We start from the raw sequence: 14,930 nt of genomic DNA, 5'->3' as shown, positions 1-14,930 counted from the left end.
CACGTCCAGCGGTCTGACCAGGCCGGACAGCGCGGCTCCAGCCCCCGCCCAACAGCTGAGGGTCCCGGGAGCGGGAGGGCTCCGAGTCCGGCTGGTCTCCAGGCTCCTCTGAGCTGTACCCTCCCCCCTTACGTTCTCCTTCCCGGCCACCCCCGGTGGGTGGTGTCTCCCAAGCTGAAACTCCAGCGCAGAGGGTGGAACTTCTGGGGATCATCCCCGCCCCAGCTGTGCTCCCTGGGGACGGGAATCACAGGAGCTGTGGAGCGAGGGAAGGTGGAGACTGGCCCCCGTCTCCCCCATCAGTAAACGCTGAAGCTGCTCCCAAAGACACCCCTACCCGGTGCTCCGCGGCCAAGAGGAGTAGCCAGGGCTGAGCCGGAGGCCACTGCACGGTGCCTTGAAGCAGGCCTTCTCTTGGCGGGGGAGTTGGGGAGATGGAGGGACCCCAGCTCCTGAGGGCAGGGGGTGGGGGCCGGCTGTCGGACCTGCTGGGGACATGTCTGTGAGGAATGGGCAGGGGGCCCCAGCCATGCCTGCCCAAGGCCCAGATGCTCTTGACCAGAGTTCCTTATGTGTGCACAGCTTGGGGCTGTGTATGTGTGTCTGTCTGGGTGGGCGGGGCCTGGGTCAGGAGGCCCTCTAGCTCTGTGCTAGGAAAGGCCCCCCCTCTCCCCCCCCCCCCCCCATCTTGAGACTTCCTGGCAGAGAAGATTCAGGATGAAACTGGCTTTTCAGGTTTGGCTCAGCTATATGCTGGGTTCCTTCCACCCCCATGGAACTAGCCTCGGCCCCCTACCCCCACCCAGAGATTGAGAGGAAGCCAGGGAACCCAGCAGCTGGCTGGGGCCCAAGAGGTTCCTGAGGCTGAGCCCCCTGCCACCAGGAATTGTTCTGGGCAATCTGGGTCCTTTTCCCGGAGAACCGGACAGGGGCCGATAGGGGGTTACAGGAGTCAAGTGGCCCCAGATTGTAGGTGTCAGGCCCCAGGCCCCTTTCCAGTGCCTTTAAGCAGCTCCAGGGGCTGATGGGCCGCCCACTGCTCAGGTGGGCTGACCAAGGCCAGCAGCACTGGACCCACACTCCTCGCCCGGCCTTAGTGTGCTGGCCAGACAAGCTTCTGTCCTGGGGAGCAGGCATTCCAGGGGCACCCTTGGTTCGGAGGGAATCACCCAGGGCCCCCTGCCTTTTGGGGTCCTCTTAGGGTCTTCTCAGCTCCAACTGCTGCTCAGGGTACCCCCTCCTGCCACCCCGTTGCTGCTCTCCCCGGATGTGAGGGGCTCCTCCATGCCAGCTCCGGTTTCCCCACTCTGGTGCCTGTAACAGGATCAACTTTCTGTCCAAGGATCGGATTCCTCGGCTTCTGCCTGCTTTCTGGGTTGGGTGTGTTTGCGGGCGACTTCCTCCTCCCTGAACTAAGATGCTCTGGGTTGCAGAAGGTGGAGCGAGGGCCCAGGGGGGCCTGACAGCCCTGCACACCCTGAGGAACCCTGAGGTCGGCCCCTTACCTGGGGGTGTGGCCAGGGCCAGCCAGGCAGGCACACAGCTCCTGGGCCGGCAGGGCCCACGGCTTTAAACTCCCTTGGAGGCTGCGGGAGCCCTGGGCATCAGCACTGGGCAGTGGCTGGCCTCTCGGAGCCTCAGTTTCCTCATCTGTAAGATGGACACAGGTGACCCCTCCCAAGGCCTGTGACAATTCAGTAGGTCGGTCAAGGATCTTTTGGTTTGAAGCAGGTGTGTCAGGATAGTGCTGACTGGAGCCATTTCTGCTCTGATAACAGACTTCAGGGACTCGGGTACCCCTCTCCAGCACTATCCAGCAGCCGGGTGTGCTGGGAGGGTGTTGCTAAGTCCTGACGGTGTCTGGGCACCAGGGAGTACTGTGTGCTCAGTCAGGGGCACTGCTGGGGGCTCTGCCTGGTGACCAGACGTGTTCCTGGGATCTGGACCTCTTCCCTGCAGTTTGAGGGGCTGATGTCACCCAACTCCTGAGATGCAGTTAGACCCCAGATTGTCACGCCCGGAATTTGCTATAGCTGTGTCCCTGCCCCTACCCCCTTGCTGACGGCGGCATGCACGGGTGGGACCTTTGACCTCTCTGAGCCTCGGTGCTCCCCAGCCCCGGGTTATATCTGCTTCCGTCAGACCCAGCGGGGTTAGAGGCTTGATTCTGGCGTTGGTAACCCCTGGGCCATAGGTGCCTGCTGGGCCTCGGACAGGACCTCCCACCCGGGGCTAGTGCTCCCTTTCCTCCCTCTTACCCCCTCCCAGGTCAGGTCCCTGCCCTTGCAGGGCCCCCTACAGCAGGAAGACTCTTGTTCCGTTGTTGGCCCTCCGCATGCCTCTCTGGGGTGACAGAAGGTGGCGGGTGACATGGGCAGGCAGGGTTTGACGTGTCCTCCTTCTGACTGGAAGAGGGCACCACGCACGCTATTGGCCAGGTCTCAGGCCTACCCGCTCCCTCCTGAACCTCATTTCTTCCAAGAAAGGTAGAGGGGTAACTGGGAGGGTGGGGGAGGGTTGGGCCTGGCCCATATCCTTCCCAATAGGGGAAGCTCAGACAGGCGACCCCCACTTTGCCGCCCAGTAGCACGTGGTGGAGAAGGACTGGACTCCAGGCTGCCCGACAGCTGTGATCCCCGCTCCCCCGGGAGAGCTGGGTGAGGGTCAAACAGAAGACGGGGTCAGAGATCAGGGCTCCCGTGGGGCGGTTGGAGGAGCTGGCTTCTCCGCTTCTCCTGGGACTGTGCTCAGGTGAGCTGGGGACACGTTGGGGCAAGTGTCCCGGGGTGGGGCCATTGCTCCAGCTGACCTCAGTGGTGGGCGGTTCCCTGGGCCGGGCCGGGCAGGACAGGGAGCCCAGGCTTGGCAGGTCTGGTCCCGGGGCCGGGCCATCCACTTGGCCTTCAGCGACCTCTGCCAGCATCGTCCTGCGAGCGTGCGGGGAAGGCCCGAGTGCAGTGGTGGCTGCTGCTCACACCTAAGGAGCCAGCTTCACATCCGCCGTGGCCGCCGGCCAGGCCTGCGCAGTCCGGAACCTCTCCCAGTCTCCTCCTGCCTCTTGGCCACAACCTTCCCAAGCGGCATCTCTGAAGGGTTCCGTCCCCGGTCCCCCCAATGGCTCCTGCTCGCGGCCAAGCTCTGGGCCCTCTGATCCCTGGGCTCGCCCCTTGCTCAGGTTGCTCCCCCAGAGCCGGAGCCAGCGGGCATGGCCAGCCTTCCTGCTCCTTGAGCAGGTCCTCTGTGCTCAAGCGCTGTGGGCCCTGCCTCCTGCACTGGCTCCTGCTCCCTGGCCCCTCCTGCGCCTGCCTTGCACGGTGACAGCCTGGAGGATCCCTAGTCAGCCCCACAGCAGGAACCTGGGTCGGTGGGACCCACCCCTGCGCCCCACCCGCCCTCTGCCCTGATGGCTGCAGCAGCTCCCACCCCTCTCGCTGCCGCTTAAAGCAGCCCCCGAGGTCCTGTGACTGTGGGGCCCTCGTCCCTCAGCCTCATCTCTTGCCCCACCCTCGTCCTGGGCTGTTCGAAGTGCCTAGGGTGCAGCGCCCTGAGGTGCAGTGTGGTTTTGTGCCCCCACCCCTGCTGGGTTGGGTCCCCGCCGTTGGCACTTGCTTTGTCAGCAATCCTTGCTTTACTTCCAGATGCCCCTTTGGGTGTCTCCTGCTGGGCTGGGCCGGGTGGGCGGCCACGGATGTTGCCAGAGTGACTCAGATGCTGTGTGACCCAGGCAGGCCGGCCGCCCCTGGACTGTGGTTTCTCCCTGCACCGAGGGGTCAGCGCAGCGGAGATGCTGTTGGGATTTCCACCACGAGGGGCCGTCTGGGAACAAGAGCCCACTGTGCGCCCGGGGGAGGCTGGACACTGAGCCACTGTCTCCTCTGGGCGGGCACTGTGCCCTCCCCGTCCAGACTCTTTGTCCGCCTGGGCCTGCCCCTCCCCCACACCCTTGGGTCCTAGCGTGGAGCCCCCCTGTGAATCCCACCCGCTTGAGGCCCAGATGGGAACTGGGCACACAGGGGTGGGGTAGGCTGGGCGTCCTGGAGCTGCGTGGGTTGCAGAGCTCCTCCTGCCTCTGCCCCCCACACAGGAGGGACTTGAGGGAGGCGAGGGACACCGGGAGGTCTGGGTGCACCGGCAGGGAGCCGGTGCCTCCATCATGAGTGGCTCTTGTGTTCCTGGACGGACTGTGGGCCTGTGCCGCGGCCTGTGCTCTCTCCCCACCCTCTTCCCACCTCTTTGCTTGTGCTGTTCTGCCCCGACCTGGGCATGCGGTCCCCTCCTCCTCCCAGACCCAATGGAAGGGTCATCTTCATGAAGCCCCCGTCACCCTGACCATGGGGATCGGCCCTGCTAGCTTGTGCTCCAGAGTGCCCAGTGCTCCCGGGCGCTGTGGCCCGGCAGTGAGGGGACAGCACACAGGCGATGGACTCCCGAGCGGTCCGGTAGGGCAGTCTGACCAGCTGCGGGCCTGGAACGTGTTGGAGGCTTGGAGGCATGTGCAAGGCAGGGCCCTAGGATAGGAGAGAGCCAGGTGACAGGAGAGGCCATGGGGCAGTGGGAGCCATGGAAAGTCATGGATGTGTGCGGTGGGGTGAGCCAATCACCAAGCTGGCAAAGATTCCTGTTCTGCTGAGCGGAGAACCAGCTGATCACCCAGGAGTGCCAGGCCTGCGGGGAGGCACGGAGAGGCCAGCTCCCAGCACCCAGCCTGTAGGTTCCCAGCAGTGTCCCAGGTGCCGCTCTTGGCATCATTCCTCTCTGGACCTCACAATGGCTCCATAGAGGTATTGGCCCGTTTTCCAGGAGAGAACACAGGCTACCCGAGGCACATGGTGGTGGGGTGGCAGGGACAGACTGAAGGCAGCACAGCTGCCCCCTCTGAAATGCTCAGGGGGCCCCCCTCCTGCTTGGTCCCTCCCCACAAGGCCCCACAGGGTCCAGCGTAATCTCTGGGGTCACATCACCTGGATGCCTGTGTGGCAGGCGTGGCCTGACCTGGCTCCGAGGGCACATGGGGATGCTGTTGCCGCCCTGCAGGTTCCGGAAGCCCCTATCAGATAAGGCCTATCTGATCACCGTCTGTGTGATAGTGCCTGAAATCCCACCGCCAGTGCCTGGGAGCCAGAGCTGCCTTTTCCAGTCACTTCCTTACTAACAGGGGGGTCTTAAAATCTACATGGTCTGTGAAGGGAGGGCTGGTGGTGCTGACCATGTCAGGGGACACACAGGTCTGGGCTGGGTTTGTGGTGTGAGTTGGGCGAGCGCTGATCTCCTGGTTCAGTTCCCAGAGACCCGTTCTCAGGACGCCTTCATGTTGGACTCTCCCCGCCCCCCACCTGCCTCTGATCCCCTGCAAGGACCCATCCGTCTGACCCCACATTGTGGGGATCAGCTAGGCAGGGTGCCCAGAAGGGATTCCCAGTGATGTGCAAACACATGCTTCAGCCCTTGCTCTGAATCAGACGGGTGAGGGCAGAGGACAGGGGCTTGGCTCTGCGGGGCTACATGAACAGAAAGACCCTTAGGTGCATAGTCAGCTCGGAGAAGAGGCTGGACCATATGGGAGGGGTAAGAGCCAGGAGAAGCCACCTTGAAGGACTCCTTCCCACCAAGCCGGTTCCTGGCTGGTGTAGCGTAAGTGGGAGCTGTGAGCAGTGCTCGGGGACTGTCCCTAACTGGTGTAGGGCCAGTCGGAGTATGAGTGGTGAGTAGTGTCACTATAGGGGTAATGGGATCTGTGAGCTGAGTCCTGGCCCCGGCCCTGGTCAGTGTAGAGGCAGTAGGAACTGTGAATAGTTATTCTGGGCTCAGCCCTGTTTGGTTTAAAGCCAATAGGAGCTGCCAGCCACATCCTGGCCCGGCCCCAGTGGATATAGGGCCAGGAGGAGCTGTGAGCAGTGTCCAGGCTGTTTTTGGTCTGTGTAGTACTAGTGGCAGCTGTGAGAACTGTCCTGGGCCTGTCCCTGGTCTGTGGGGCAGGAGGAGCTCTGCTCAGCATCCTGCCTCCCTGTGCAGTGCGAGCGAGCGCTTTCCTGGTCGCTCTCAGCCAGAGTTGCTCTGAGCACAGTCCTGGCCCTTCTCTGTCTGTGTAAGTCCAGTAGGGGATGTGAGCAGCATCCCAGGCCTGTCCCCAGTGATGCTGCCCTGAATATGTGCCATTGGGCAAATCAAGCCTCTTTAGGCCGCAGTTTCCTTATTTCTAAGGTATGGGAGGGGCTTTCTCTACATTTACTCCAAGCAGTGGGGAGGGAGGCTCGGATGTGGAAGCTGTTTCTAGGGGTGTTGGTGGGTGGGTTACAGACCTGTCGGGGTCTGAAGCTCTTTGAGGAATTTTGGGGTCTCTGCCCTGAGTATTGCTCGGCCTTTCCCCTGGTGTCCATGTCCCCCATTGTGCTCAGGGAGCCCTCTCAGTCTTGGATACCCTGTTTTCAGGTCCTGTGTGGTCCTTTGGGGAGGAGGGTTCAGATCTGTGCTGAAAGTGACGTTTTGTAAAGGGGGGAAATAGGGTGCCAGGTGGGCCATGGTCCCATGACCTTTGCTTCTCGGTTGCATGGCCGGGCAGAGGCGGCCCACATCCAACCCTGGCCTCTCTGCTCGGGGTCCTGGGCCTCACCCTGCGCCTAAGCGATAGGTTTGGGGGTGGGTCTCATACTTAGGTTTGATGCTGGACAAGCAGCCCTCCCAGGGCTGAGCTTTCTTTGCTGGTATTTATGGGCGTATGGCACCCCCTGGTGGTCATGACAGTGCCTGCGCCCAGGTGGTTTTCAGGAGGTTCCTGTTGTGGTAACAGCTCTCAGATTCTGGGAAGCCACGTGGCCACTCCTCTGTGACCTGGAGCCTTCGCAGACCCCACCTGTGCGCCTCTCTCTCTGGAGCCGATGGCATGGTGGTTAGAGGGTGAGGTCTCAGATTTGCCCTGTGTATGGATGGGCGAGCTCCTCAGCCTGGCAGTGCCCTCATGCTCACTCAGATCTCTGCTCTGGCGGTTCCCTGTGCCAGGAACAACCCCCTCCTTCTACCCCTGCCCCCCTCCAAACCTTGCTAACTTGATCACCTCTTTCAAGCTTTTGCTTAGATGTCACCTCACAAGGAGGCATCACTGCGCTTGGCAAATGTAATGTGCTGATTTTGTCCCTGTCACACTTCTCACCCTTAAACAAAATACTTACTTATAGATTCACTAGAGGCCTGGTGCACAGATTTGTGCACTGGTGGGGTCTCTCAGCCTGGCCTGCAGAGATCAGGCCGAAACCAGCTCTCGACATCCTCCGAGGGGTCCTGGATTGCAAGGGGGCGGTTCTCGGGTGATGCACCCTCGGCAGCTCCTGTGTTGAGTGTCTGCCCCCTGGTGGTCAGTGTGTTGAGTGTCTGCCCCCTGGTGGTCAGTGTGTGTCATGGGCTTTTATATATATAGATTGTTTATCTGGACTGTAAGCTCCAGGAAGGCGGGGATTTTGTCTGTTTTTGGTTTCTTCTTTTCTCCACTAATGTGTCCCAAGCACTTAGGAGTGGTTCATAGTAGGTGCTCCAGTATTTGTCACATGAATTTATGTTGTCTGAGGACCTAGTATGTGCACAGCAATGTCTGTCAGGATGACCGAGGCGGGGACTGACTGCGGACGGCAGTGCTGAGCACACAGGACATCAGCAGCCGGATCGTGACCACCCTGTTGGGGTTATCACTGCTTCTCCTTTCCCCTGGGTCTGGGCCCAAGGAACCTTCAGACACCTCTCACCTCCCACCCTTCTCTGCCACCCCCAGGCCCGCCTTGCTGCACCGGAACCATGAGCGAGGCCCGCAGGGACAGCACGAGCAGCCTGCAGCGCAAGAAGCCCCCCTGGCTGAAGCTGGACATTCCAGCTGTGGTGCCCCCGGCGGCGGAGGACCCCAGCTTCCCGCAGGCAGGCCCTGGCCAGCATGGGCTGTGGGTCCCTCCTGCCCAGCCCCCTCACCATGACCCTGTCACCCAGCCCCTGAGACGCCAGGCTTTCTTGCGGAGTGTGAGCATGCCGGCTGAGACCGCTTACGTCCCTTCCCCTTACCATGAGCCCCGCCGGCCGGTGCTGCATCGCCAGACATCAATCACACAGACCATCCGCAGGTACTGCGCCTTGCCCCGGCTCCTCCAGGGGTGAGGGCTGGGGCCGGGGGGACAGAGGCAGGCACACAGGGTCCTCTGTAGGTGCCGAGGCTGGGAATGGGGCAGGGTCTCTCCTGTCTCAGCTTTCTCCTGGGTCTTGTTCCCCACGTCACCCTCCCTCCTCCTGCTCTGGGGACCGACTCCTCTCACCTACCACCCTTCTCTGCTCCCCCCAGCACTTGCTCTCTCCTTCTCTGTCTCCCCCACCTCAATGCTCTGGTCCCTGAACAGCCGACAGGTGCGCTTTGGGCGTGTCCACACTCTGCCCCTCTTGGGTTCCCCTGCTGCCCGCAGGGCCCTCCCACAGCGCCGGTCTCTCTCGCGGTCCCTGCTCAGGTACCTGCAGGGTGTGAGTGTGTCAGCATCAGCTGGCTGGCGTGTGCATGGCTTGGGACCGCTTGGGAGCTGCCAGCACGGTTTGCATTCCCTGGGGCTCCTGACAGCAGGTGTTGGCAGTGTTTTGCTTGCATGTCCAAGGGCTGTGGGCAGCCTGCCTGGGCTTGCATTACCCATTTCTTGAGTTCTGTGGTGTCAAAGGTCAAACTGCTGCCCAGGGCTAAGCTCTCTCTGGATGAACTAAGGCAGCGGTTCTCAACCTGTGGGTCGCGACCCCTTTGGCGGTCGAATGACCCTTTCACAGGGGTCGCCTAAGACTATCCTGCAGATCAGATATTTACATTATGATTCATAACAGTAGCAACGTTACAGTTATGAAGTAGCAACGAAAATAATTTTATGGTTGGGTCACAACATGAGGAACTGTATTTAAAGGGCCAGAAGGTTGAGAACCACTGAACTCTGAGCACCATCTCTGGATTCAGTGTCTCCCCACAAAGCCCCCTCTCAGGGATGGGGTGTGAGCCTGGGTAAGATACTCACCTGGACAGGCCTATTCTTTGCGGTTCTAGTGGGAATTTGGAGTTGGCTAATTGTTTAGGGCCAGTGGTCGGCAAACCGCGGCTCGCAAGCCACATGCGGCTCTTTGGCCCCTTGAGTGTGGCTCTTCCACAAAATACCACGTGCGGGCGCACACGTACAGTGCGATTGAAACTTCGTGGCCCATGTGCAGAAGTCGGTATTTTGTGGAAGAGCCACACTCAAGAGGCCAAAGAGCTGCATGTGGCTCGTGAGCTGCAGTTTGCCGAGCCGCAGTTTGCCGAGCCGCAGTTTGCCGACCACTGGTTTAGGGGGTAACCAGGGCTGAACCCACTCATCCTCTTAACTGAACCCAGCCCACTGGAACCCAGATCCTGGAGTGACTGGAGGCTTGGGGTAGAGCATGCTACCCAGGGGGAGGGCTCTGGGGCCCCCGCTGGGAGGGGAGAGGGCTGGCGCCCCCTTGTTGAGCCCCTCCCATGGCAGGGGCACCGCTGACTGGTTCGGAGTGAGCAAGGACAGTGACAGCACCCAGAAGTGGCAGCGCAAGAGCATCCGCCACTGCAGCCAGCGCTATGGGAAGCTGAAGCCCCAGGTCATCCGGGAGCTGGACCTGCCCAGCCAGGACAATGTGTCACTCACCAGCACGGAGACGCCCCCTCCGCTGTATGTCGGGCCATGCCAGCTGGGCATGCAAAAGGTATGCCCGCCCCTGCGGCCCCCCAAAGGCCTCTCTCTCTGCTCCCCTGGGCTGGGGCTGGGGACATAGCCAACCTGAGCAGAGGAGGTTCCTTGGAGCTCATGGTCTGGGAGGGTGGTCAGGTGGTTCCATAGAGACACCTAAGATACCTTCTGGGAAGGGGGACCTGGGGGTGCACCATGGGGCCAGCTCTGGATGGGAGAGCACTCCAGGGTGAACAGCACCTTAAAGGCACTGCAAGCGGGGAGAGGGACTCCTCTGGGTGCAGTAGGGTGGGGGAGGTACCCATAGCTGTCAGGTGCCCACTGTGTCCTCCACAGGGTGGGGAAGGAGCTTCTGGGGTGACGACCTAGCCCCCCGACTCCTGCGTCTCCTCCCCTCCACCAGATCATAGACCCCCTGGCCCGGGGCCGGGCCTTCCGCATGGCGGATGACACCGCCGACGGCCTGAGCACCCCGCACACGCCCGTCACTCCCGGTGCCGCCTCCCTCTGCTCCTTCTCCAGCTCCCGCTCGGGCTTCAACCGGCTTCCGCGGAGGCGCAAGCGTGAGTCTGTGGCCAAGATGAGCTTCCGCGCGGCCGCAGCGCTGGTGAAGGTGGGTGCAGGGGCTGGGATGGGTGCGCGGGGGCTGGGGGGGCTGACCCCGGTGCAGGCCACAGGCTCACCTCCTCGCCGGCAGGGTCGCTCGGTGAGGGACGGCACCTTGCGCCGGGCGCAGCGCCGAAGCTTCACCCCCGCCAGCTTCCTGGAGGAGGACACGGCGGACTTCCCCGATGAGCTGGACACCTCCTTCTTCGCCCGGGTAAGAGACAGGCTGTCCGCCGAGGCCTCCGCCACCCTCCGTCTGTGCCTCAGGCTGACCACTCGTGTTTGCTCAGGAAGGTGTCCTCCACGAGGAGCTGTCCACGTACCCAGATGAGGTGTTCGAGTCCCCGTCAGAGGCAGCGCTCAAGGACTGGGAGAAGGCCCCGGACCAGGCGGACCTCACGGGTGGGGCCCTGGACCGCTCGGAGCTGGAGCGCAGCCACCTGATGCTGTGAGTGGCGGCGGTGCGGGAGCAGAGGGGGTGCGGCGGTCAGGAGCAGCTGGGACCCCAGGGCAGACTGCCTGCGGAGCCGAGGGAAGGGGTCTCCTTGGCTACTGTGGCGGGACCCAGGGCTGGGCGCCATTCGAGTCTCAGCTGCCCACCGTGGAACAGGAGCGCCGTCCAGAGCCCTCAGCTGGTCGGAAGGCGGCGGGGAGGCCAGGGGACCGCTCAGGTCTGGTCCCCGCTCCCTGCCATCCCGGAGGGGCTCAGGATGGCTCTTCACTGGCGAGGGGGAGGGCGCGCAGTGTCTCACCTCTACCCGGGAGCAGACGGAGCTGCGGGCAGGACCCGGCCTGGGGTGGGAGCTGACGGTGCCCCTCCCCCCAGGCCCCTGGAGCGCGGCTGGCGGAAGCAGAAGGAGGGTGGCCCCGCGGCCCCGCAGCCCAAGGTGCGGCTGCGCCAGGAGGTGGTGAGCACGGCGGGCCAGCGGCGGGGCCAGCGGATCGCGATGCCGGTGCGCAGGTTCTTCGCCAGGGAGAAGCGGCCGTACGGGCTGGGCATGGTGGGCCGGCTCACCAACCGCACCTACCGCAAGCGCATCGACAGCTACGTCAAGCGCCAGATCGAGGACATGGATGACCACAGGTGGGGCCGGGGGATGGGACTGAGGGCCCGCAAAGCTCCGGGTGGGGCTGGGGGCCCCAGGTTGGAGCCACCGCCTCTGCTGATGCTTCTGCCGCAGGCCCTTCTTCACCTACTGGCTCACCTTCGTGCACTCGCTCGTCACCATCCTCGCCGTCTGCATCTACGGCATCGCACCCGTGGGCTTCTCGCAGCACGAGACGGTGGACTCGGTGAGCCCCGCGCGCTTCCTGGGCCGAGACCAGTGAAGTCTGGGCTCTGGGAGGAAAGGGCCGCAGGGGGCGGCCTTTGACCTCTCGCCCCAACTTCCCAGGTGCTGCGGAACCGAGGGGTCTATGAGAATGTCAAGTATGTGCAGCAGGAGAACTTCTGGATCGGGCCCAGCTCGGTGAGGGTGGGGCCGGCAGGGCGACGGGCGAGGACCCCGCGCGGGCGGGGGCTGGGCCTCAGCTGCACATCCCGCCCCCCGCAGGAGGCTCTCATTCACCTGGGCGCCAAGTTCTCGCCCTGCATGCGCCAGGACCCGCAGGTGCATAATTTCATCAGCAAGGCGCGGGAGCGGGAGAAGCACTCGGCCTGCTGCGTGCGCAATGACCGGTCGGGCTGCGTGCAGACCTCGGAGGAGGAGTGCTCGGTGCGTGCCCGGCCCGCCGCCAGCCCTTGTCTGCGCCCCTGGGATGGGGTTATGCTGTGACTTCAGATGGAGCCGGGTGTCCCTTATCCTAGGTCTTGGCACATGGCACCACCCTCTGTGCCAGGTCCCTCACGTCACATTCATCACTTTTCATCCCCAATTCCTCCTCCTCATCCCGTAGACAACCACTGTGAGGTCTTTGATTTGGGTGTGCTTTCTGTGTGGCTTGTTTTGAGGCATGTCTTAAGTTTCCCTAAGCGGTATTGCCTTATTTTTTCCACTAAACAATTATAAAAAAAAAGATTCATTCAAGTTTTTATTACATCATTTTATGAGGAGGTACCGAAGTGTATGCCAGTCCCTGGTTTTGGACACTGGTTGTTTTTAGTTTTAAGTGAATAGGAATTATGCTCTTGAGCTGACAGTAGACACTCCCATACGCACACACATTTCCGGAGTGTGCATTTGTAGATTTTGGGTTGTGGGCTCAGGGGGATCTCAGTGGTTTTGCTTTTGCCTCCTGCCTTCTGGAAGCTGTGTTGCGGGAAGGGTGGGCTCTGACCGGACACACTCTTCCCACAGTCCACGCTGGCAGTGTGGGTGAAGTGGCCTTCCCACCCCAGCGCCCCCGACCTCGCCGGCCACAAGAGGCAGTTTGGTTCTGTCTGTCACCAGGACCCCAGGTCAGTCCTGCTGGCCCCGCTCTTGCCTCCCTGGGAAGTGGGGGGAGAGGGTGTGGCTGCTCCCCTTGTGGAGGTGGGCAGAAGGGCACAGAGCAGGGTCTGACCGCACACTGGGCTCATGCAGGGTGTGTGACGAGCCCTCCTCTGAGGACCCCCATGAGTGGCCAGATGACATCACCAAGTGGCCGGTGAGCCGGGATATTGTTGGCTTTGGGGGCCACCCTTATTATGTGGGGGAGAAATCCACACTCATTTGGATACCAAGAGGCCCACCATGGGAGCACCCGTTTTCAGATGCAGTGCCCCTGGCCTGTGCCTGGCCTGCCCCTCCACACCTGCTTGTCTGAGCAGGTCGTCAGAGCAGAACCAGGGAGAGACAAATGCCATTATTTCAATTGGACAGATGGGAAAGCTGCGGCTCAGTCCGGGCCTGCTTTCTCCCGTGGGAGCCTGACCGTCTTTGCCCCAAGCCCCAAGCACGGTGTTGGGGCACAGGGCTGGAGGCGGCCCCAACCCAACTCATCCCCTTTGTGATCCAGATCTGCACCAAAAGCAGCGCCGGGAACCACACCAACCACCCCCACATGGACTGTGCCATCACAGGCCGGCCCTGCTGCATCGGCACCAAGGGCAGGTGGGTGTGCCTGGGCCCGAGCACTGCTCCGGGGCTCTGCGCTTCTCCAAGTCCTGGAATAAGGCGAGATACGCAGGGGTGGGGGTGAGGGAGGCTCTGGGCTTACCCAGGGAGGACAGAGATGGGCGCGTGGGCTGCAGCCTGGGCCTGGGCGGTGCAGCCAGGTGCCTGTGCCCCGGGCCCCAGCCCCTCGGCCAGTTCCCAAGCCGGGCCTGCCCTTGCAGGTGTGAGATCACCTCCCGGGAGTACTGTGACTTCATGAGGGGCTACTTCCACGAGGAGGCCACGCTCTGCTCTCAGGTAGGCCTCCAGGGTGTGTGCGTCCCCTCGCCCCCAGCCACGGAGCGCGCTGACAGGCCACTCTGCGCAGGTGCACTGCATGGATGACGTGTGCGGGCTCCTGCCCTTCCTCAACCCCGAGGTGCCCGACCAGTTCTACCGCCTGTGGCTGTCCCTCTTCTTGCACGCTGGGCAAGTGACACCAGACGGGCCGAGGAGGGTTGGGTGGTCTCAGGGACCCCAGGAGTGGCTGGCCAGGGGATGGTGGAGGGGAGGCCTTCCCGGCTGAGTGTCCCCCTCCCCCCACAGCATCCTGCACTGCCTGGTGTCCGTCTGCTTCCAGATGACTGTCCTGCGGGACCTGGAGAAGCTAGCAGGCTGGCACCGCATAGCCATCATCTACCTGCTGAGTGGCATCACTGGTAACCTAGCCAGTGCCATTTTCCTGCCATACCGGGCAGAGGTAAGGCCGCCCCAGGGACCCAGCCCAGGAGCGTCTCCACCATTCGGCTCCTCGGTCCTGCTATGCTCTGGGCCATGAGAGGTGGGGTGGCTGTGGGTCCAGGGGTCCCGCTCAGCATTCCCACTGCCCCCAGGTGGGCCCGGCCGGCTCGCAGTTTGGCATCCTGGCCTGCCTCTTCGTGGAGCTCTTCCAGAGCTGGCAGATCCTGGCCCGGCCCTGGCGCGCCTTCTTCAAGCTGTTGGCGGTGGTACTCTTCCTCTTCACCTTTGGGCTGCTGCCCTGGATCGACAACTTTGCCCACATCTCGGGCTTCATCAGCGGCCTCTTCCTCTCCTTTGCCTTCCTGCCCTACATCAGCTTCGGCAGGTTCGACCTGTACCGGAAGCGCTGCCAGATCATCGTCTTCCAGGTGGTCTTCCTGGGCCTCCTGGCCGGCCTGGTGGTCCTCTTCTACTTCTACCCCGTCCGCTGCGAGTGGTGCGAGTTCCTCACCTGCATCCCCTTCACCGACAAGTTCTGTGAGAAGTATGAGCTGGACGCCCAGCTCCACTGAGAGGGTGGGGGCGCTGGGGCCACGGGCCTCCAGCAGGCTGGAGCCAGGCACTGCCCACCGAGCCTCACGCCACGGGGCTGTCAGCAGGCCCTGGGGGCGTCCTGCCCGTTTCCTGGACACAGACCAATTGTGCCTCGTTCACTGCTGTTGAACCTCTCGTACTTCCGGGCATTTATTACACTAGTTCCTGTGATTACCTTCTAACTAGTCTCCTGACGACCACCTCATGTGGCCAATAAATGGACTGGGAGCGTTTTAGCTGCCACTAACTTGACCAGAGCTGCCTCCTCCTTTCTGAC

The 14,930-nt window shown here is 62.4% G+C and overlaps 1 protein-coding gene across 1 annotated transcript in view; it reads left to right on the top strand.

The window, feature by feature from the left end:
- RHBDF1 (rhomboid 5 homolog 1) overlaps positions 1–14,908 on the top strand; it is an 18,534-nt gene extending 3,626 nt beyond the window's left edge. Inside the window, exons 2-17 of the mRNA XM_006107202.3 lie at positions 7,760–8,099; positions 9,501–9,714; positions 10,102–10,311; positions 10,396–10,518; positions 10,595–10,752; positions 11,131–11,388; positions 11,486–11,597; positions 11,699–11,773; positions 11,858–12,019; positions 12,602–12,702; positions 12,827–12,890; positions 13,242–13,336; positions 13,561–13,636; positions 13,707–13,807; positions 13,925–14,078; positions 14,212–14,908. Of these exons, the coding sequence (XP_006107264.1) occupies positions 7,783–8,099; positions 9,501–9,714; positions 10,102–10,311; positions 10,396–10,518; positions 10,595–10,752; positions 11,131–11,388; positions 11,486–11,597; positions 11,699–11,773; positions 11,858–12,019; positions 12,602–12,702; positions 12,827–12,890; positions 13,242–13,336; positions 13,561–13,636; positions 13,707–13,807; positions 13,925–14,078; positions 14,212–14,631 (2,640 nt within the window). The 5' untranslated portion in view covers positions 7,760–7,782 and the 3' untranslated portion in view covers positions 14,632–14,908. The remainder of the gene's footprint in view (positions 1–7,759; positions 8,100–9,500; positions 9,715–10,101; positions 10,312–10,395; positions 10,519–10,594; positions 10,753–11,130; positions 11,389–11,485; positions 11,598–11,698; positions 11,774–11,857; positions 12,020–12,601; positions 12,703–12,826; positions 12,891–13,241; positions 13,337–13,560; positions 13,637–13,706; positions 13,808–13,924; positions 14,079–14,211) is intronic.
- The last annotated feature ends 22 nt before the right edge of the window (positions 14,909–14,930 follow it).

The sequence above is a fragment of the Myotis lucifugus genome, unplaced genomic scaffold, assembly GCF_000147115.1.
Source record: "Myotis lucifugus unplaced genomic scaffold, Myoluc2.0 scaffold_1065, whole genome shotgun sequence".
Classification (NCBI taxonomy): Eukaryota; Metazoa; Chordata; class Mammalia; order Chiroptera; family Vespertilionidae; genus Myotis; species Myotis lucifugus.
This window is presented reverse-complemented; position numbering and strand designations above follow the sequence as displayed.